This window comes from Lycium ferocissimum, chromosome 4 (assembly GCF_029784015.1).
Source record: "Lycium ferocissimum isolate CSIRO_LF1 chromosome 4, AGI_CSIRO_Lferr_CH_V1, whole genome shotgun sequence".
In the NCBI taxonomy this organism is placed as follows: domain Eukaryota; kingdom Viridiplantae; phylum Streptophyta; class Magnoliopsida; order Solanales; family Solanaceae; genus Lycium; species Lycium ferocissimum.
The window spans coordinates 7,126,114-7,150,353 of NC_081345.1; the positions used below are offsets into that span (position 1 = coordinate 7,126,114).

The window sequence follows — 24,240 nt, forward strand, 5'->3', positions numbered from 1 at the left end:
AGATTTGGTATCCAAACTAGATCTAGAGCAAGAAACATGTCTATCCTCTAAGCATTCTTGTCGCAAATTGAATTCAAGAATATCAAGGAAGCATTTAAAGATGCTGATTGGATAACTGCTATGCAAGAAGAGGTTTATCAAAACCAGGTGCGTGGTCCACAACAAGGAACAATGCAAGGCTGGTGGTTAAATATTTCCCTTCCCAATCAATAAGAAGTGTCTTTTGAAATAGGCATAATGGGTGAGTTAATGTTGAAAAGGGGATGATTTGTATGAAGCTTTGCAAAATAGAGGACCAGGTAGCAGACGTCTTCACCAAAGTACTGAGAGGAAAGAAACTGGTTGGAGTTGGGTTTGATCAAGATAGACGAGTTGTTCCCCTACAAGATCCCTCAATGGTTGGCTATGATTAGAGGACAAGTATATGCTAAAAAGGGTTTTAATTGACATCTAACTCAGTTCTATAACTGTTACAGGTATGCACGTATGGAAAATCTCAAAAACTTACAAGGCTAAGTGATGTTACATACTTCAAAGATTGTGCTCCTCTTTTCAAAGAAAAGTTGACTCAGGTTAGTATTTCCAACTGTGCATTTTGTTTTAAACTGACTAGAGTGCCATATCATTATAACTCTTCCCACTCAATTTTCTAAATGCAATATTGATGAACCCTATTTGTAGTCAGGTTCTTCCTTCCATGTGTCACACCGCTTCAATTCACCAAAAAATGCTTTTTCTTCTCCCTAACTCTCTCATTTCTCTCTCCAAGGAAAAAAAAACCATTGACATTCCTGTCTCCTCTGTCAATTTGAGCATCACAACCTCACATTTGATCATCTTCCTACCCGACCTTCATCGTGTCTCAATCTGAATCTACCACATTAAACTCTCCTAGTTTAAACCCCTGTGTCTCACCTTCAAAATCCTCAATGCCCTCTGAACAAAATCCTACAATGTCACTGCCAAAACCTCTACTTTTCCCCGACCCAAACACTCATCTTTTACCTTCAATACCCGTCGTTTCTGGTCCTTCGCGTCATCAAAAGAATCCGACACCTAGAAAATTCGTATCCAAACTACAATCCACTGGTCGTAAAGAAATCCCTATTTTGGATGACAATGACCAGCCAGTGTCTCCGGTGATACAATGTCACGACCCAACCCGCTATGACTGACACCCACACTAACTCCTAGTGGGCGAACCAATACGCTTAACCATCTACTCATTCAAAGTCCATTTTTACTTAGCCAATTCATTCAGTTCACAATAAATCAAACGCAAGATTAAGTCAAAAGGGGTCATGCCATAAAACAATAATGTAAATGCGGAAGTCCTAACTATTACAAGCCCAAAATTCGAAAGTCACCGTACAAAGACTCTAATCCAAAACATGTCTAAGGAAATCCATACTATCTAGAATAAATAAACATCAATGTCTGGAATAGAAATAGACATTAAATAAAGGAAGATCTTCGAGTGGCCAGGCACGGATAGAAGCTCACCCTCAATCTGTCAACAAATGGCCTCAAGCTAAATATGAGGTCAAGTAGCAGTCTCTGGATCACAATCTGCACTCAAAAAGAATGCAGCAAGGTAGTATCAGTACAAACACTATGTACCGGTAGATATCATAGGGCGACTAAGAGTAGTATCATGCATGAATCATAAAATCCATAAAATAGACAGACCAGTCAACAACACATAACCAGATAACTAGCAATCAAGTCCACAAATGATATTAACAATCAAGTCAACGGAAGCAAGCAATGGAATAAACCTCACAACAACATTCTCACTTACTCAGTCACGGATCACTCGTGTACATACATGTTAATTGGTGTCTTTGCCCAATAGCTATGACCTGCAGGGGACCCATGGTGTCCATGTACCCTCGCTGCGAAATCTTACCTCGGATCACGAGCCTTTAACTTAGGCCACATCCTCACCCCCTTTCAAATGCGCCTTTGCATATATATATATATATATATATATATATATATATATATATATATATATATATATATATATATATATATATATATATATTGTCATCAATTTATAGATCACCACACATCGAATAATGGCATTTAGCCCACATCATCACTCAATCAATAGAATATAGGAATTCCAACCACACATTATGCCCGAAGACTAGACATGCTTTCTCCTATCAATCTCATAACACATACAATAAACTAATCAAAGTCTAACTCAAGTAAACCGAAACCTACCTCAACTACAGAGCTGGAACAATGCGAATCACTCCGCTATAGCCTTTCCCTTCCGTAATGCCTCGGAACGCTCAAAGTCTAGCAATTAAGATGCTAAATAAGTCACAACACTCTAGTCAACAATATCAATTCAATGAACACCCTTCCACTTTACCCCTTTCTAATGGGTGAATGCTTACTAGGTGTAAATCATCCTAACATTGGCCTTAACAATTTCTATGGTCAAGCTACCATCTTCATGAAACTGTAAGTCTCAATTCACTTAGTTTATGTCTCTAACGGTTCAATTTTGGATTAGAAAGTGATAACCCAAGCCTTTAGATGATAACCACACAATAATATTCATAACCCACCAACTATTAAAGGTATATGAAGGTCTAGGGCTAATAGTCCTCAATTCACCATTGTAGACCCATTAGAATGATGATAATCTTAGAGGTGAATGCGTAATGAAGGAAAGAAGGGTTGAGACTTACCTCTCAAGAATATTCTTGCCCTAGCCTTAGAATTTAGCCCTAGGTGCTCATTGGGAACTGTTTTGGAGTTTTATGAATAAAGAATTAGGACTAAGTGTTTTAAACACGGCTTACTACCCCTGTCGACCGCTACAGTGGTCTAGCTATAGCAGGTAAGGGCCCGCTGTAGCGGACCTCCAACTTCGTCCACTTCCGTTGTGGCGAGCACGGACCCACCGTAGCGCGAGCGCTACAACGGTCCAGTGTCCGCCATAGCGGATACTGCATTTCCCATATGTCCATGGCGGTGAGAGATCCGCCGCTACAGCGGCTCTGCCGCAGTGGTACTTCTCTACCGCAGCGGTGCCACTGAACCAATGAGCTCGCTAATTTTCACAAGTTTTTCACTCTACCACACAACACTTCATCCGAGGCCTCACAAACAGAACAAGACATGCACATTAATGTGAAAACATCATACAGACTCATCCGTGGCCTCGAAAAACCCAACGGAGGTATAATTTCCTACGTCACCCCCCCCCCCCCAATGGACTCAGTACAACCAAACAATAATCACAAACAAGCCAAGTTTTCATTTCTTAGACTTCTATAATTGAGTTTCTATCAGCTCGTTCTACTTTTGGAAAGATTCTATTAGAAGGGTGATCCTCGATTTTCCATAACGGCCAGGAAGGTCGTTGCATCAGATACCAATTAAAACACCGTTCGTTCCCGAACGGACAAGGATGAGAAAACTAGGGAAAAAGGTACCTGTCTCGGCGAAAAGCTGAGGATACTTGTTACGCATATCCGATTCTGTTTCCCAAGTAGCTTCCTCAACTGGGCGATTCTTCCACTAAACTTTCACGGAGGCTATTTCCTTCGACCTCAACTTGCGAACTTCTCTATCTAGGTTAGAAATAGGCTCTTCCTCATAAGTCAAATTCTCATCTAGTAAATTCGAATCCCAACGGATTATGTACGAACCATCGCCATGATACCTCTTCAACATCGAAACGTGAAATATCGGATGAACACCTGATAAGGCCGGAGGTAAAGCTACCTCATAAGCTACCTCCCCCACACGCTTGAGAATCTCAAATAGCCCGATAAACCTCGGACTAAGCTTGCCCCTCTTCTCAAACCTCATCACACCCTTCATGGGTGAAGTTTTCAACAGAACTTGTTCTCCCTCCATAAACTCAAGATCTCGGAGCTTTCGGTCCCCATACTCCTTTTGCCTACTCTGTGCTGCCAAAATCTTAGCTTGAATCACCTTCACCTTCTCTAATGACTCTCTCAGAAGGTCCGTACCCTAAGGTCTCACCTCAAACGCATCGCACCAACTAATAAGAGACCTACACCTCCTCCCATACAAAGCCTCAAATGGAGCCATGTCGATGCTCGAGTGATAGCTGTTGTTGTACGAGAACTCTGCCAATGGTAAGAACTGATCCCAGTGACCACCAAAATCTATCACACAAGCCCGAAGCATATCCTCAAGAACCTGAATAGTCCGCTCGGACTGCCCGTCAGTCTGAGGGTGAAACGCTATGCTAAGGTCCAACCTAGTGCCCAACTCGGCCTGTAGAGTCCTCCAGAAGTTCGATGTAAAAGTAGTGCCCCTATGAGAGATGATGGAAATCGGAACCCCATACTATCGAACCACCTCCCTGATGTACAACTTGGTTAACTTCTCTGCATTATATGTTACCTGGACCGAAATAAAATGAGCAGACTTAGTCAACTTGTCGACAATAACCCATATAGAATCAAACTTCCCCAACGTCTTTGGAAGACTAACCACGAAATCCATTGCTATTCTTTCCCACTTCCACTCAGGAATGGGCATCTTCTGAAGTGTACCCTCAGGTTTCTGATGTTCATACTTTACCTGTTGGCAGTTCAAACACCGAGCAACAAACTCAACTATGTCACGCTTCATTCTAGCCCACCAGTAATACTGTCTCAGATCTCGATACATCTTAGTAGCACCAGGATGAATGGAATGCCTCGAAAACGTGAGCCTCTGCTAGAATAGTCTTGATCAAATCACCCACACGTGGCATGAAAACTCGTCCCTTAATCCGCAACACCCCCTTTTCGTTGATCACAACCTCCTTGGCCTCACCACGCAACACTTTGTCACGAAATTTACACAACTTAGCATCCTCAAACTGTTTAGCCTTAATCTGCTCCAGAAACGATGACCTAGCCTCAACACAAGCCAACACTCTGCCCGTACTAGACATATCCAGTCTTATAAAATTGTTAGCCAGAGTCTGAACCTCTCTAGCTAACGGACACTCCTAAGAGATCAAACGAGCCAGACTTCCTACTCACCGCGTCGGCCACCACATTCGCCTTACCAGCGTGGTAAAGAATGGTGATGCCATAATCCTTCAGCAACACCATCCATCTCCATTGTCTAGAGTTCAGATCCCTCTGAGTGAACACATGCTGCAAGCTACGATGATCAGTGTACACCTCACAACAGACACCATACAAGCAGTGCCTCCAGATTTTCTGCGCAAACACCACTGCTGCCAATTCCAAGTCATGAGTAGGATAGTTCTTCTCATGAACTTTCAACTGTCTAGAAACGTAAGCAATTACCTTCTTTTCCTTCATCAGAACAGCACCCAACCAGAGTGTGAAGCATCATAATAAACAACAAAATTCTTGCCCTCCACGGGCAATGCTAGAATAGGAGCTGTCGTTAACAAGGTCTTAAGCTTTTTAAGCTCTCCTCACACTCGTCGGACCACTGAAACGGTACCTCTTTCTAGGTCAAACGGGGTAAATGACAACCAATAGAGGCAAACCCCCTTCACAAACCGACGATAGTAACTAGCCATACCCATGAAACTTCGAATTTCGATCACTGATGTGGGCCTAGCCCAATCCCTGACTGCCTGAATCTTCTTGGATCCACCAGAATACCCACCTTTGAAATAACATGCCCCAAGAAGGACACATAAGACAACCAAAATTCACACTTGGAGAACTTAGCATACAACTTCTTTTCCTTAAGAATACCCCAAGAGCAATCCTCAAATGTTTCTCATGATCCTCCTTACTTATAGAATACACCATGATATCATCAATGAACACTATCACAAAAGAATCTAAATAGAGCTTAAAAACACTATTTATCAAATCCATGAACGTAGCTAGGGCATTAGTAAGCCCGAAAGACATAACCAAGAACTCATAATGTCCATATACCTGTTACGAAGAGGCAGCATCTTAGGAACATATTCTTCCCGAATCTTTAACTAGGTGATACCACGACCTTAAGTCAATTTTAGAGAACACGAAGCTCCTCTGGCTGATCAAACAAATCATCAATACGGGAGATGGGATACTTGTTTTGGATAGTAACCTTATTCAGCTGACGATAATCAATACACATGCGCATAAACCCGCCTTTGTTTTTTAATAAACAACATAGGAGCACCCCAAGGAGAGACACTCGGGCGAATAAACCCCTTACTCAAGAGATCTTGCAACAGCTCTTTCAATTCCCTTAACTCTACTGGCGCCATCCTATAGGGTAGAATATAGATAGGACGAGTACCTAGGTCTAAATCAATCTGGAAGTCAATGTCACAGTCAGGTGGCATACACCAAGTTTGCCGAAAACACATCTGCAAACTCGAATACCACTAGAACTGAGTCAATAAGCGGAGTATCTGCACTGGTATCATGAATATGTGCCAAATAAGCTAAACAATCCCTTTCTACTAGCTTCTTAACACGAATGAAGGATAAAACTTTCTTAGGGAGAGGACTAAAGTTACCCTTCCACTCAAGTCTAGGTACCCCGGGCATAGCTAAGGTAACTGTTTTGGATTGACAATCTAGAATCCCATACTGTGGGGACAAGTAACTCATGCCCAAGATAACATCAAAGTCCACCGTGTCTAGGATCATTAAATCCGCCCAAGTACTATATCCCATAAATGTAACAGCGCCAGAACGGTAAACTCTATCTATCACCACCGAATCCCCGATCGGAACAGATACATGGATAGGGGCATCAAGTGTATCACAAATCACATCCAAACCCAGAGCAAAATATAAAGACATGTATGAAAAAGTAGAACCTGAATCAAATAAAATAGAAGCCAACTGGTCACACACAGACTGAGATAGTACCTGTGATGACGGCATCGGAAGCCTCAGCCTCGGGTGCCACACGGAGTATAAGTGACCGCGCCCTCCTCGCTCGTGAACCGTCCGATTACCTCTCCGCCCGACCCCGCCCGTCCGGGGCCACTACCTGTCCACGAGATTCGCTTCGGTTAGGGTGGAGCGTCACCTCACCCGCGGTGTGGCCGGCCCCGCTACCTCTGACGTCACTTGCCTCCGTCGTGGTGCGAATGGAGATCGAGGAGAATGATACCGAGGCCCGGCGGCCACCACCGCTGTTCAAGTAGGGGCAAAACTTCTTAAAATGCCCTCGCTCACCACACTCGTAACAAGAATGGTCTAGCCTAGGTCACTAAATAGAAGCTGATGAAGCGGTATAACCCCCATGCTCTGGGTAGCTGGGCTGCGCACCACCATGATGACCCAAAGAATGATAATTGGCCCCTGATGAGCCCCACGGACACTGCGTACCTTTGAGCTGGACGCCCGAATACACACGAGAACTCCTCGCCCCCAGAGAAGGAGGCTTTTGAAATTTCCACCCTTTCGGGCCTTCTTCTCTGCTTGCTTTGCACAACCCTCCTTTATAATCCCCTCAACAACACGGACATGCTCCACTACCTCCTGGAATGAAACCCCAGTGGCTATAAGCTGAAGAGCTGATAGCTAAACTCTAGTGTTCAATCCTTTCATAAAATGACTGATCCTCTCCTCCTCAGTAGGAAGCAACTGAAGAGCATATCGGGACAAGGAATGAAAATGGGACTCATAGACAGCAACAGACGAGTTCTCTTGATCGATATTACCAAACTCATCCTTCTTTATGTCCCTCAAAGTACGCGGAACATAGATTAAAACAGAATAGAGAGAACCCAAGTCGACGGAGGTGACCCGATGGCTTTGCACTCCACAGCTATGCCCTCCACCATAACTTGGCATCATCCCAAGACCACTAAAAGTCACAAACTCAATACCATACTTGTCCACCACCCCATCTTTTGGATCCTTTCAAAATTCATCAATCTATAATGAACTCGTATGCATTTTCTGACTCAGTACCATAGAAAACCGGAGGCTTCGTCTTAGTGAACCTCAAAATAAATCATGCTCCTCAATCACAAGCCACCGCCGAAATCAAAATGCCATAAAACAATAATGTAAATGCGGAAGTCCTAACTATTACAACCCCAAAATTCGAAAGTCACCGTATAAAGACTCTAATCCAAAACATGTCTAAGGAAATCCATACTGTCTAGAATAAATAAACATTAATGTCTGGAATGGAAATAGACATTAAATAAAGGAAGATCTTCGGGCAGCCTGGCACGGATAAACACTCACCTCAATTCGTTCAAAGCAAATGGCCTCGAAGCAAAATATGAGGTCGAGTAGCGAGTCTACGGATCACAATCCGAAAGTCACCGTACTCAAAAAGAATGCGAGCAAGGTAGTATGCCCAATAACACTATGTACCGGTAGATATCATAGGCAAGACTAAGATTAGTATCATGCATGAATCATAAAATCAATAAAATAGACGGACCGCCTCGGCGGCACAAATCAGATAACTAGCAATCAAGTCCACCAATGATATTAAAATCAAGTCTACAATGATATTAACAATCAAGTCAACGGAAGCAAGCAATGGAATAAACCTCACAACAACAATCTCACTTACTCTCTCTCTCTCTCTCGTCTACATACATGCTAATTGGTGTCTTTGCCCAATAGCTATGACTGCACACCCATGGTGTCCATGTACCCTTGTGCAAATCTTACCTCGGATCACGAGCCTTTAACTTAGGCCACATCCTCACTCCTTTTAAATGCGACATATATATATATATATATATATATATATATATATATATATATATATATATATATGTCACATCACTTTTAATGAGCGATTATCAAGTAGACTATCATTTTCATCAAGAAGATCATATTAACTTCTCACCACAATTGTCATCAATTATAGATCACCACATATCGAATAATGGCATTTAGCCCACATCATCACTCAATCAATAGCATATAGGAATTCCAACCACACATTATTCTTGAAGATTAGACATGCTTTCTCCTATCAATCTCATAACACATACAATCAACTAATCAAAGTCTAACTCAAGTAAACCGCAACGTACCTCAACTACAGAGCTGGAACAATGCGAATCACTCCGCTATAGCCTTTCCCTTCCGTAATGCCTTGGAACGCTCAAAGTCTAGCAATTAAGATGCTAAATAAGTTACAACACTCTACTCAATAATATCAATTCAATGAACACCCTTCCACTTTACCCCTTTCTAATGGGTGAATGCTTACTAGGTGTAAATCATCCTAACATTGGCCTTAGCAATTTCTATGGTCAAGCTACCATCTTCATGAAACCGTAAGTCTCAATTCACTTAGTTCATGTCTCTAACGGTTCAATTTTGGATTAGAAAGTGATAACCCAAGCCTTTAGATGATAACCACACAATAATATTCATAACCCACCAACTATTAAAATTCTATTAAGTTCTAGGGCTACTAGTCCTCAATTCACTATTGTAGACCCATTAGAATGATCATAATCTTAGAGATGAATGCGTAATGAAGGAAGGAAGGAAGGGTTGAGACTTGCCTCTCAAGAATATTCTTGCCCTAGCCTTAGAATTTCGCCCTAGATGCTCCTTGGGAACTGTTTTGGAGTTTTATGAATAAAGAATTAGGACTAAGCGTTTAAAATACGCCTTACTGCCCCCATCGACCGCTGCGGCGGTCGTTATGTCCTCTGCAGCGGTCTCGCTATAGCGGCCAAAGGCCCACTATAGCGGACATCCAACTATGTCCACTTTCGCTGTGGCAAGTGCTAGAGCGGTCCAATGCCCGCCATGGGAGACTCCTCATTTCCCATATATTCGCGGCGGCGAGAGATCTGCCGCTACAGCGGTGCCACTGAACCAGTAAGCTAGCTAATTTCCACCAGTTTTTCACTCTACCACACAACACTTCATCTGAGGCCTTACAAACACAACACGACATGCACATTAGTGTAAAATCATTATACGGACTCACCCGTGGCCACGAAATCCCCAATAAAGGTTTAATTTCCTACGTCACCCCCCAATTTACTCAATACAACCAAATAATAATAAAAAATAAGCCAAGTTTTCAGTTCTTAGACTTCTACAATTGAGTTTCTATTAGCTCGTTCTATCTTTGGAAAGGTTCTATTGAAAGGGTGATCCTAGATTTTCCATAAAGGCCGGGAAAGTCGTTACATACAATTAAACTTGAAATAACGAAGGAGAGGTTGAAGTTTTGAGTCAGATTAAGTGTGAAGATGGTGAGGTCGATGAATTGATAGAAATTAATGCTCAGGAAGATATACCAAGTACCTCCGACGTCGGTGCAGAGGAACACGAAAAGGCAGCAGAAAAGGATATTGGTGAGAAAACTGACTATGCACCAGGTATTTCTACTAACCTAAATAGAAAAAGGGGTGATGAGTCTGACAAAGGACAATCTGAGTCTTCTGTCAACCATTTCTTTGAGGGAAATCTTGTTGAAAGGAAAAAGGATAGGTCAAATATCTTAGCAAGTGAGGAAGAAGAAATTGTTGCTGGATTTTTAATGTTTGTTGAAAAGCTGAAGATGGGGGGCCTATTGAGGGACCTGATGCCTCAATCCAGGGTGGAAATAATTCTCTTGTGTTTGAAAATGCTCTAGTGTTGGATGAAGGACCAGGTTCTCACCATGTACCTACAATTCTTGTACCCCTGGGAGAGATATCTGAAAGTAGAGAACTAGCGATTGTCACTCCTTTTGAGGAACATGACGATGAGGATATGTCTCTGAACTTAAGGTTCAAAAGAAATGCAAGGTCCTCTCAAAAGAACAAAGTGAGTATTGGGAAAACTGAATCAAATCGGAGGCCAGTCACCAGAGGAATGGCTAAAGCTCAGATGGACACTACCTTAAAGAACTGCAAGAAGAAACGTATCTTAAGAAAAAATGCACAGTCAATGAAGAGAACGCTGAGGTTAGTTGATGAAGAAGAGGAGCCACCTACGACGAAGGTAGATAATGTTCAAAATGTAGGAGTGGATGAGAAAGAAGCAGAAGTGGAGGAACCTAGTGTTGAAAGTTCACCAGTAAAGAAAAGTTCAAAGAAAAGAAATTGAAGCAGGTCGAATCCGAAAAGGCTGCTGAGAAGGAAACCGATAATGAGGAAAGAGAACCTGGTGCTGAGAGTCAAAAAACTCAGCCAAAGAAAGGGACTCGTTCTCTCAGGAGAAGGACTATAAATGTCAGAAGGGAACCAGGTTCCTCATCCAAAAAGCAAAAAGTGAAAGTGTCAGATGGGGAAAGAAAGGAAGTCTTAAAGACTCAGAAGATACTGAAGGGTTAGGTCTTTGATCCTGAAATTACTGAGAAACCAGGAATGAAGGAGCTTTTGGAAATAGTTGAGTTTCAAAAATAGACTCACTTATTTAAACCTCCAGTTCCGAGTGTCTTTGAGGATGGGGTGGTGGTTTTTTATGCCAACCTATTCACCTCTGATGATACTCTGTTTTTATCTGTAAATGGTTTTGAATTCACTTTTGATGAGAAGGCTCTTAGGGAGATTCTGCAAGTTCCCACTGATAGCTTGATATGAATAATGTTGGAAGTTATGAACAAGAGCATAATGCCGGGGGATCCTCTTGATTTGAATGGAATCTGCCGGAACATCCACGAGCTGTCAAATAGATCAAAATGTTGGTCCATCCTCAATTTTTGCTGCTATAGATTATTATCGATAGGTCTTTCATTTGTAATTTATATTTATTGTTCAGTAGATTAGGTATTTTACTTTTTTGTATAGTGAAAATGAACCATAACCTACCTAGGGATCCTTTTGGTTTGCTTAGGAGCCGTTTGAACATGATTTCAGCTCATGAGATGAAATCATATTTGGGTATGCAATTTGAATTTCTTAAGTTGCAGTTTTTTTTATAAACATAAAAACCTCACAAGTTGTGAAAATCATAAAAAAAAATTCAATTCTTATACAATCTTACCAAATGAGTAAATCATAGTTCATAATAAAATTAATACGCTACTAGAAGGCCTTTCGAAAAAATACAACATCAATTGATCAAACTTTAGTTCAATAAAAAGGAAAATTTAACATGAATAGTAATGTAACTACTCTTTAATATAATCCTCCCACATGGTACGAACAATATATCTACCAACTTATGGTTGGTAAACATGATTGGTAAATATATCTACCAACTTATGGGTCATTTTTTTATAAAATATAAACGTATGGATCAAATTTTATATTTATATTTTTTGAAATCATGATTTCAAATCCCAAATCATGCCTTTTTGGATGATTTGGGATTTCATCTTGCCTACTTAGGCCTCATTTGTCTGCACTTAATAGAGATCTGAATCTAATAGTTCAGACCTTATACCATCAAGTGCATTTATTTACATTAAGATCTAAAGACTTATTTGGTCTGAATAGATCTTAATCATTAAGATCTTGAACAAAGTCTGAATATCATTAAGAGGTACTTTTTTATGAATAATTTTTACCACCGGCTCCACCCCAACACCTCCACTCACTAGCAACACCACCCCAACACCCAACCCCACCTACGCACCCCCACCCCAACAACCCACCCACCGTCCCACCTACCTATCTTACCCCGACCACCACTGCCGCCAACACACCACCACGACTCACCCCACCACCACCACCACCCCTCCCCCCTACTCACCACCACACCATCCTAACCCCCCCACCACCCACCTACCTTACCCCCGAACCACCCCCCCACCACCACCCCGGACCCACCACCACCCACCACCCCTACCCCACCTAACCCACCACCACTACAAAGCATCTCCACCATCACTAGCGAACATAAATGTTTCATTTTTTGTCACATAATATTTTTATTTTATTAAATTTTTATTTAGTTACTTTTTTATTTGAATTGTATATTTATTATGTTTAAATAAATATGTTCTGCACATTCAGATGTTGAAAAACAAACAGTCTTAATCATTCAATGTTCAGATCTAAAGACAACATCTTAATCATTCAGATGCGCATTCAGATTCAGACGTCTTAATTTTAATGACAACAAATGAGGCCTTAGACGGATCATGCCGGAACATCCACGAACTGTCGAAGAGAGGAAAAATGTTAATCCATCCTCAAGTTTTGCTGCTACAGATTATATCGGTAGGTCTTTCATTTGGATAAGTTAAATAATTTATATCTTTTGTTGTTCGGTAGATTAAATATTTTATATTATTGTACAAGGAATATGAATCGCAAGACGAGCCTGTGGTACCACAATTCTCCCAATATATCGATGATATTGATCTTGCAAATGCACAGAGCGAAGAGGATGACAATGACGAATCAGGCGATGAACTCCTTTCACATACTCTGAAAATGAGGATCAAGATATCCCAATTCCTCTGCTGCCAGCCTCAGTTTTGCAACCAGACCAGCCACCACATGCTCAATTTCGGTCATACGAGACTCTCGTTCTCGATCATTTTCAAGGTCGACCGGATGTCTTTGCTTTTACTGGGAATGATGATGAAATTCGTACAACTATGTGGTCCGAAGATTTGCCAATGGATGAGCATACTAAACTATTTAAGCCTTTTTATACCCACATTAATCCAAAAATTACAAGGACAACGTGCCATTAAAAGGACAAAAATTACCATTGTTGACTAGCATACCACTAAAGCTGGTAAGTGGGCACAGTACACCATCTAATACCACTAAACCTGGTAAGTGGGCACAGCACACCATCTAAGCCTTTCTATACCCACCAAGGACAAATAATTAACAGAAAAATGGGCCGGTTCGAGCCCCCTTAAGATTTAGGTCCACAGCTTGGGGCCGGTTCCTCTTTTTGGCTCCAGTCATAGCCAGTAAGATCTCAAAAGGGGAGCATTCGAGACCAAGCCCCTAACCAACTAAGGTGGGACGATCCAACCTTCTGAAAACATCAGTTCTAAACTCCAAAATCTTCTTCCATCTAGCCAAAACTTGAAAATATCTACACTCCCTCCTGCAGTAGCAGCAGAAAACACTATTAAGCAACCAAAGGGAATGGCAGAGTGCTAAATACTTTACTCTTTTCTGTTATTAGGTACAAAGGCACACAGGTATCACGGGGAAGGCCTATTAATCTGTAAACTAAACGTTTTCCTGGTAGAAGGAAAATAAAAGCAAAAAATAAAGCTGCACCCAACTGGAACTCTCATGTAAAACAATAAAGATTAAATCATTACCATTGAAATTTTATGAACGAAACCCAGTTTAACATCACTTCTCTTTTACTAGAGCAATCGGATGCTTTGCAACTACAGTCTAAAGGATAGAACAAGCATAGGAGAAGTGAAAAACAGAAAAAAGACAGAAAGAAAACCTTTAGAAAGAACAAGGATCCAAGTACCTTTAATGTTTCTTCCTCTACTTTTTTAGATGGATGTGCTTCTGCCTCACTTGAGGAATTGCAGGATAGGTACTGCAAATTTGAAGAAACTACATACGAAATTATTACAATGCTCCAGCAAATAATCGATGCTTCTCCATGATGATGGTGAAGAGTAAATAATAACAGTCATAACAAACGAAACATCAAACATGACAACGGTGATAACAACCATAAGTCCATAAAGCTGTTCCAATGAAACGTAAACGGATTCTTTTAAAAAGACATCTGCATAGTGTTCATGTAAACCAGTGATATCAAAGGCAAAAACCGTAAAATAGCTCTAAGGTCCGTTGGGGCTTTAAGCGCAGAGAAAGCACATGCTTTATTGAAGAAAGGCGCAAATGAAAGAAAACTACAAATATGTATGTGTAGTGCAAGACTAATAATTATAAGCTTGAACAACAAATATATGAACAAAGAAATTGAAACAAAATTATGATAAAGTGAAATATCAATTGTTTAGTCATGCCTCTTCAGGATTACGCTCATTGGCAAGGAAAAGGATGTCTTAGAGCCTTGACGACGACATTGAAGCGCCCGCTAAGCGAGGCGAAGCGCTCAACATGTTTTGAGCCTTGCTTTAGGCTTAAGCGCGCTTTAAGGGCACCTTTGACAACACTGATGTAAACACTGCATATCCTGAAGCGGAAGAAAAATGATGACTCTTTTGGAAGAATACACACACTAACAACATGATTTTGCAAACTTTTAGCAGTTTTCAAGTGAAGACTTACTAGTTCTTGTCTGAATTCCTAAATCGCACACAATATCGGGAAGCAATCGTGTCTTCGTCTTCAGAACTTTCTTCTACAAAAGTACTCTGTCTGCTCACAAGTTCAGGAGGTGCAGAGGCCTCTGCTTGAGGTGAACCCGTCTGTGTTACTTCAGCATTCGCTGAACTATTACTGACTGGAGCATTTTCTGGTTCTTCTTGCACCTGATTCAAAGAATTCTTCTTGCTGTCCTCATTGTGACACAATTCTTCTTCCTCCCTGGACAGTTTCTGCTTTGATCCATGCGATCTATGTGGTGACTTCTTGGATGTTTGTCCAGCTTCCTCGGGATGATGAGGCACAGAAGCCTCTGCTTGAGGTGAAGGCGTCTCCATAATTTTACCGTCCAAAGAATTTCTACCGACTGGAGCACTCCTGGCTTCTTTGACCTCATCATTCAAAATGTCCTTATTGTTTCTTTCATGGCACAATTCTTCATCCTCTCTAGACCCGTTCTTTTTTTTTCTACGTGAGCTATGTGAGGATTTCTTTGATTGTCGCCTAGCTCCAACACCAACGAATGCAGCCAAATCTTTCCTTGCAAGTGAGGACATCTTTTTACATTCCAGGTTCTCAGAAATTGCACGAGAATATGCACAAAAGGGGCAGTAAAAGTTTCGTCCATTATCGAAGCTGGGGACAGAACCTAAGCAGCTCTGGTGAACCACTAATGGGCAGGTGTCCGAATTGCAAATCAACAGTTGCCCACCTTCATTGCATTTCACACAAAGATTGAGCTCTCTACCATTTTCAGTTGTCAAGGAATCTTGACCCTGAGCGCACTGAGAGTTAACAAAATCGATTCTCTTTACAGAAAGGCCAGTTTTTTCATTGTGATATCCATCACTGTCACTAGAGAACTCAGGTTCATCACTTCCCACAATATTCTTTTTGGCTACTTCAGAAGGTTCATCTTTGAATAAATTTCCCCGATTGCACTCCTGATGATCTTCAGTTCCATGAGTGTGAGAATCCTGATGAATTACCTGCTGTGGTGAACCACTCGATGTTCTCAATTCATCACAAGCTTTGCTGCTACTTTCAACATTTTGAATCTTTTCCTCTGAAATCATTCTTTCAGGCAACAGATCATCATGACTACAGGTATCAATGTTCTGTCTAACCATTTTTGACGCAGCATCCTCACAACTACCATCCAAGGCCCCAACAAGAGCTCCATTTTCCAAGTTCCCTTTTTGGACAATAGCTTGGGGAATTTGTGCAGACAACTCTGTTGCAACACCATCTATTTGAGATGATTCAAAATCATGAAGTGCATCGTGCCTGGGACTAATGACTTCCTGCTTACACCTTTTGGAGGCCTTTATGCAAGTGTCAGAACTGTTCTCTGATATGTGTTCAGTTTCGATATGTTCTCCTTCATGAGCAGTAGAGGCGTCAATCCTCCTCTTAGAAAGCACCAGAGTCCTAGGTTGATTTTCTTGCAGGCCATTCGTGTTTCCCCCCAGACAAGGAGTTGCATTCCCACTTGGTAAAACATGTTCATGTTGACCATCACCGCCTCTTATTTCACGACTCTGCTTGGTGCCATTAGAATCAACGGCATTAAAACAATCTCCATCTCTGGAGTGACTGCCGACCTTCAATCCGCTCTTCGCTTTCAAGGATGTAGAAAGAGGATTGGTAGTATCTACAATAGTATCCTTAATCTGATTGTCAATTAAAAACAAAGCAAATCCAGACAATCAGACAGGTACATTGCAATTGTGCGAACTTATAAAATTCCACATATAAATTAGGTCAAAGTCATAGACAGCCCCCTAAACTTGTCCACATATTCCTCATGGCCACCTAAACTGACGCTTGTTCCGATTGAACACCTAAACCCCTCCGAATTTGTACCATTTAGACACCTTTTTTACAATCAGCAAAAAAATATAAAATGTGTGTATTACGCTCGCGGTGACGTGGCAAAATGACCAATTAAAAAATGACATGTGGCAGAGGGGTTAAAAATTATTAAAAAAAGAATTTAAGTTAAAAAAAAAAAAAATGTAAACTTAAACGATTAGCCAGCCGCCGCCACCTCCATCTGACCGCCGCCCAACCACCGAAAAAAACACCCATTACTTTCCTCCACCCGTCATTGCCCATCCTTTCTCCACCACCGGTCTTCTTCCTCATCTCCATCTTTATCTTCTTCCTCTTTTCACAAAAATAAAACCACCATTTTTTCTCCATCCATAAATCACCATTAAACCACCCCGTTACCACCTCCGTCACACCACCGAAGTTCACACCACTATAAAGTTCTTGCTATATATAAGTTAATCAATGAAAGGTGAGAATGCACACTTAATAAAAAAGAGAGTGGTAGTAGTGGTGAGCATTTTTCCGGTGAACAAGATGGTGATGGTGCTTTTCAGATTTAGAAAAGATAAAGAAAATGGTGATCAAAAGAAACATCTAATTCACAAATTATTTTTATTTAAAGAATCAAAACAAACAAAAACAAAAGAACCAAAAAAAAAAAACTGAAGAAGAAGAAGAGGTGGGGGGGAGGTGACTGACGCAAGGGTCAAATGCAGGGGCCAATTTTTTTTATTTTTTTTTTAAATTTAATTAAAGTCATATTTTTTAAAAGAGGTAAGTTTTTGACCAAAAAAAAATATATATATATATTTAAGAGTAGTTAACGCGCCCAAGGAAAGTGTGCTTCACTTTTTTTGCCACATCAGCAAAAAGTATTTATGTGGTACAAATTCGGAGGGGTTTAGGTGTTCAATCGGAACAAGCATCAGTTTAGGTGGACATGAGGAATGTGTGGACGAGTTTAGGGGGCAGTCTATGACTTTGGCCTATAAATTAAGATTAGCTCACTTGTTGCAAAGCACATTTTGGCAAGCAAGATCTTTTTTTGGTAATAAATGACTGAACATCCCATTTGGACACCTCTGGCCCAGCCATTTTTCGATCTGATAAGACCTGGTCAAATGTACACATCATGCAGATTTAAGCATGTGAAAAACAGCACTATTTAAAACTCTCAAGCAGAGATTGCCCTTGTAAATGAATTACTAAAATCAAAGAAAATAATTCATTTACTGAACCATATAACCCAACCTTGATAAGTTAAATGGAGGTACTTACCCCCAAAAATAAGTGGCGGAGGACATCTTCACAGCGCACTGATCGATCCAATTCAATTTTATCACTGGGAACTGAAGCATCATTATTTGATGCATTTGAGACTTCCTGGACAGACAAGGACTCTAAAACTCTCAAGGAGACTAGTTCCCTCGCATTTCTCCCCATATCATCATCAGAAACTTCAGGAGTTCGCTTAACCAAATCTGTTATGCATGAACCAGAAAAGTCAAAGCAGCCATTATCACAGTTGATACAATAGTTTTTGTCACAAAGTAATTGTAATTTCACACATACCGATGAGTAAAGATGTGTCTATCTCATTGGAAGTTGCCAATGTTTCGATCACCCATATCCATGGTAGATTTGATGTGCTACGCTTGGTATCCATGAAAGATTGTTGGAGGGCTTCCGAGATCATATATTTGATTGCAGTCTACCTTGCATTTATGTTATCCCAGAGAACTGTTTAATGCAAAGACGGAAGACTCAGAGGTGTTATAAATAGACAGCACAACCAGAGAACAGTACACCTATATGGAATTTTTAAATTTGCAAAATGGATGAAATAAGATGCATCCAAATCCTTCAACAAGGTCAAACTAAATAGAGGTTCATCTTAAGGGGGTGGCTTGGAGGAGTCTGCTAGGTAAACACGGTTACTGAGTAAATTTCCTCTCAAACACAACCACAATAACATGAGCAAGCAGCCAAATGATATATTTTACCTGATTTCTATGCAAGCCATCTTTATCAATAAAATAGATGCAAAAACTAAAAGATGGAAATACCAAATTATTTCAATCTTAACTAGAGAACTGGTTTCCCCAACTTTCAAACAAGCTATGGTCACAGGCTTGGAACAATGTTATACATACTTAACTCACCTTCCCAAGAATATCCTCCTAAGACTAGCAACACTATTTCTGTAATAACTTCATTTTCTTCACCAACGTCAAAACACTAACTTCCCCTCCCCCCACAATCTAAAGCAACATCATTCATTTTTTTTTCACGACCGATAAAATCCCTCATGAATTAGCTGGCCCAACACCAGTTCGCACAAACATCATCAATCTTCTAATCAGTAAACTATGAGTAATGGGAATCCAAAAACAACAGGAAAGTACATATGCTTCAATAACAAAATCATTTGTTACTTCTTTTTTGAGGTAAGATTAAATGGCATTACGGTGCCTAAATCCACAATTCAAGTATCTAGGATCGATATTCCAATAGAATTTGTATATGATAGATAAGGATGTCACACATAGAACCAAGATAGCATGATTGAACTGGAAAACTACTACCATTCTGCTATGCAATGGAAGAAAATCTATGCATGTGAAAGGCAAGTCGCACATCTTACCCTCCCCAAACAGTGGCGGAGCCAGGATTTTCATCCAGGGGGTTCAAAAATTCTAAAAGGTAAATATACGAAGAAGTCAGGGGGTTCAACATCTATTATATATACATAATAAAATAATTTTAACTTTAAAAATACACTGTAATTTTTCGCCGAGGGGGTTCGGATGAACCCCTGGACATACGCTGGCTCCGCCCCTGTCCCCAAACCCCACTTGTGGGATTTTACTGGGTATGTTGTTGCTGTTTGTGAAAGGCAAGTCTTATAGAACGATCGTAAGACCAACAATGTTATTTGGGAGTAAATGTTATGCCTCTGAAGTCCAACATTTCCATAAAATGAGTATCACAGAGATGCGATGCTAAGATAGATGTACGATAATACAAGATTAAAAAATGACCACATTCAACGGAAGGTGCAAGTAGCACACATAGAAGATAGAGTGAGAGAAGGTCGATTGAGATGATTTGGTCAAGTCCTATTTATAGGTGTGAGACCATGGTGGGTGATTGTGTTAAAAGAGCCGAGGTAGACCTAAAATCAGATGGGAGTTGTTTGACCTACAATTTAGGAATCTATGCTGACCTACTGAAAATAGAAGAAAAAGATCTATTGAGACGATATCAATTAGTTAGGATTAAGTCTTAGTTAAGTTTTACCTTATATTCAACTTGAATTACGGAATTCGAAAAACTCCAAAAAAGTTGTTTTCACAATTTTCACTCCAAATCACTCACAAAAATTCAAAAACAACTCCAATTTCCAAATACTATTTTCAACTTGAAAACATACACTACTGCTTTTTCTTCAAATTTCACAATTCTTATGTCCAAACGCGGACTAAATGTATTATATAATATTGAATGAAGCAAAATGGGCATGAGAGTTCATATAGCTAAACTCCAACTTGCTTGGGACTTAGAAGCAGTAGTAGTTGTTACTCATTAAAACCAAAAAACTATTTTCAGTAGTGAACATTCAAATGGTACCCTTTAAGTTGTTTCTTTATCTGAAGAACCATGAAAACACTTTCTATGAGACTCATACCTCATGGGTATGGGACCCCAGCAGCATGAAATAAAACCGAAATAGAAATCAAAGATGGGGCACACCTCAAAGAGGCAAAACAGGTTATACCATTGAATTGATGTACAGACGAAAAGGACTGAAATATTAAGAAAGAGTCGGGTCGGCCAATTGCTCTCAACTTCTTATACATATGGTGTTATGTGTAACTTCCCTTATTTTATGGGTAAAGCATTAAGGGCCGTTTAAGAATAATGCAGTGTATTAGTAATTAATGCTGGCATTAGTAATGCTTCCATTAGTTATGCTGAGAGTATTTCTTATTGACTGCTTGATTTGATGTATTAAAAATAACATGCATTATATAATTTTAAAAAAATTGGTTGTTTACAAAAATACCTTCTAACTTAATAATTCGAAAAGGTTTTGAGATATTTCAGGGCCAATTGTGTCTTTAGCCATGCTTATGCATCTATTAAAAACCCTTACATTGCTAATATCGTGATTTGTTATTTTTTTTATTTTTACTATATTAGAAGCATGAGTTTGGAGGAGGTTACGTCGTCCACCTCCAACTCATGTAAAAAAAAAAATTAAAAAAAACGTGGACCCCATATTAAAAAATCAAGCAATCTCCATGTAATTTCTAAAGTATCCCCCCATTAAGTCAATAATGGTGGATTCATTCAGTTAGATTTCTATACCACACGCTGCATTTGCAGCATTTTTGAACGATTGTCCAAAAAAAGTAGTCCCCATTAAACTTTAATGTGGCAGTCTCTTACTCATCTCTCCCTCCAATCTCCATAGCTTTTTTTGTACTCCTGTAGTACTAATATTCAATAGACAGAGAAAGTACATGTAAGAATTAATTTTTCAAAAGTAATTCTGAATATATTATTATCAAGCTTCATTTTTTAAAAGTTACTATTACAACTGATTACATTTTATAGTTCCATGAGTGACACCAACTGTAATTCTATAATCAAATTAATTGAATATTGTTACAACTGATAAAATAAATTACTTGGATATTTATTGCAGTACTGTTTAATATCCTAAAAAGAAACTAAGATGGGTATTACATTCTCAAAAGGTATTTTCCAATGTCTTAAGTTTCTAATTACATACAGAGCACCATAATAGCTAGAATAATTTATTAATACATACTTAGGATACGTTAAGTAAAAAAAAAGATAGAAATCCTATACCGCATCTATGCCCATGTTATATGACACAATATACATAATCACCATATGTATAAAAAGTTTCACGTTTTAGCCTGGGGGAATGGTAGTTCAAATGACGTTTCCGTATTTAGAAGTAGTTAAAAATTCAATAAGTTTTGAAATTCTGGTTCAATTTTGATTAACGCGTAGTTTAAAAAGTGTCTATTAGCCTTTTTCTTAAATAAAGTCATATAGACTGAAATAAAGAAATAACATCATGGTACAAATTATTGAACCCGTGCTCCCAAAATTCCTATCTTTACATACGTGACTTTCAAGAAATGTTGTAGAATATATCAATTCTTTTTATAATTACATAAAAATGAAATTATAAATAAATGTTGGGCTTGTGCTGACACGGCCTTTGGTATCTAGTCGGCTCTGGTATCTAGTACATAAGATAATAACAAATAGAGTATATAACTAACTCAAATATTAGGAAAGAGTCGGGTCGGGCAATTGCTCTCAAGTTCGGAGGAAACGGCGCCTATCCTCTTGCATTTGAAAAATTGGAAGTACCCTTATTTTATGTGAAAAGTATTATTATTCCCCTTTAAGTACATCTCATTAAAAAAACATGAGAAAATGGCCAATGAGCCACCAACGTTTGACCGAAATTACAATTATACACCTTATTTTTGTGGGAGTTCTATTACCCTTGAGCATTTTAAAAGTGGAATTATTGCGGTCAAACGTTGGGGGCTCATTTGGCAATTTTCAAATTATCTGTTATGATGTCTATTATTTGTCATTTTAAAAGTACAAGATAAAACTAATTTTTTTTTTTCACTTTATCATTAGTAGTAATTGTTTTTGGGACTACAAACACCTCTTTTTAAAAAAGAAAAAGAAATTACATAGGAGTAGGGGAAGGGAAAATGAGGAAGAGAATTATAATGATCTCACCAACAAGGTGAAAGTTCAGGTAGTCAACCAACTAAACTACTAAGATCTCAACTCAACTGACTACAAACACCTCCAATTATGGTAAAAACTTATCCACATCTGGTGTTTACATCAAATCAATGAATACATGACACGTGTTTAAATATATACAATCATCACTTGACGATAGTTAATTAATGTATATATTGACTTTATTAAATTACTTAACCATGATAAACATTGATTTGGTGTATATACTCGGTGTGAGTAAGTACTTGCTCCTCAATTATGGAGAGATGACACATAAATATGATAAATATTCAATAAAGAGAGAGATTTTTCTTAAAACATAAATAAGGACAAAATAGTAAAAAATCTCTTCTAATTAATATTTTCTTTATGGGTGTGTAAAAGAGAAACACAACAAATATTTGAGACAGAAGGAGTACATTAAAGATCATTAATTTCACCTCTAAATAATCAAAAGTGAGAATTATTTCTCCCAAAATTGAGAAAGCCCTTATTTTTTTTAACAAATACTCCCTCTGGTTCAAAATAAGTGTCCACTAAGGGTGTGTTTGGTATGACGAAATTTATTTTCACTGAAAATAAGTGGTTTTCCGACTTATTTTCTTATGTTTGGTACACAAGTTGGAAAATGTGATTTTAGGAGCATTTGCATATACTCAAAGCAACACTACTATGAAATTTTTGAATTCGGAGTGCAACTTTTGGTGGTGGTATGTAGGGGTTGAGAGGTGGGGTAGGCCACGGGGAAGAGGGGGTGGTGGTGTAAAAAACTAAATAAAAGACTTTTAAAAACTCGTTTTAAAAAAAAAAAAAAAGAATTAAACTTTTTTGAAGGGGTTGGGAGGTGGGCATGGGTGGGGTGGTGGTGGTATGGGGGGATAAGAATTTTTTTTTCTTCAATTTTTATAAAAGTAAAATAAAATAGATGAAGAAGAAAATTCGGAGGGGGTGGTAAGGTAGGGTGGGTGGCGTGGTAGGGGTAGGGGTAGTGGGGTGGGTGGTTTGGGGTGGGGTGGGTGGTTTGGGGTGGGGTGTGGGGGGTGGAGTTTGGGATGGTGGTGGGGCATACGAGGGGGGGGGGGGGTAGGGGTTGAGGAATGCGTTGATGTGTTTATATTAATCGGGAAAATGTTTTCCCTCAAATTTTTGTGGAAAATATTTTTTCCTATTTTGAGGAAAACATTTTCCATAGGAATACCTTTTTAAAGATTTTAAGTGCAACCAAACAAGAAAAAATGAAAAACATTCCGTCACACCAAACACACGCTTAGCCTTTTTCACACCCCTTAAGAAAACACTCACTCCTATAAGAAAAAAACACTAACTCCTAGAAAAAAAGAGTAAGTACTTTGACTAAACTACCCTTCATTAGTAATATCTTTCCTATTTATTGCATTGAATAAATAGGGGTAAATCTAGAAAAATATATTTAATTCCTTCTTGATATGTAAGTGGACACTTATTTTGAA

At 39.4% G+C, this 24,240-nt stretch overlaps 1 protein-coding gene across 8 annotated transcripts; it reads right to left on the reverse strand.

Annotated features, from left to right (window-relative positions):
- Nucleotides 1–13,486: 13,486 nt before the first annotated feature.
- On the reverse strand, nucleotides 13,487–20,815 carry LOC132051490 (uncharacterized). 8 transcript variants are annotated; one of them, XM_059442582.1, is made up of 7 exons: nucleotides 20,739–20,815; nucleotides 18,533–18,700; nucleotides 18,239–18,441; nucleotides 17,969–18,073; nucleotides 15,089–16,797; nucleotides 14,313–14,384; nucleotides 13,487–13,925 (listed from the first exon to the last, which is right to left on the reverse strand). In XM_059442582.1, the coding sequence occupies exons 2-6, from the start codon at nucleotides 18,654–18,656 to the stop codon at nucleotides 14,330–14,332; spliced, it is 2,196 nt and encodes a 731-aa protein (XP_059298565.1). In that variant the 5' UTR covers nucleotides 18,657–18,700; nucleotides 20,739–20,815; the 3' UTR covers nucleotides 13,487–13,925; nucleotides 14,313–14,329. The 8 variants fall into 8 exon arrangements, with proteins under 8 accessions (XP_059298565.1, XP_059298564.1, XP_059298567.1 ...); XM_059442581.1 differs by having other exon boundaries at nucleotides 20,714–20,815; XM_059442584.1 differs by having other exon boundaries at nucleotides 20,649–20,767.
- Nucleotides 20,816–24,240: the final 3,425 nt, after the last annotated feature.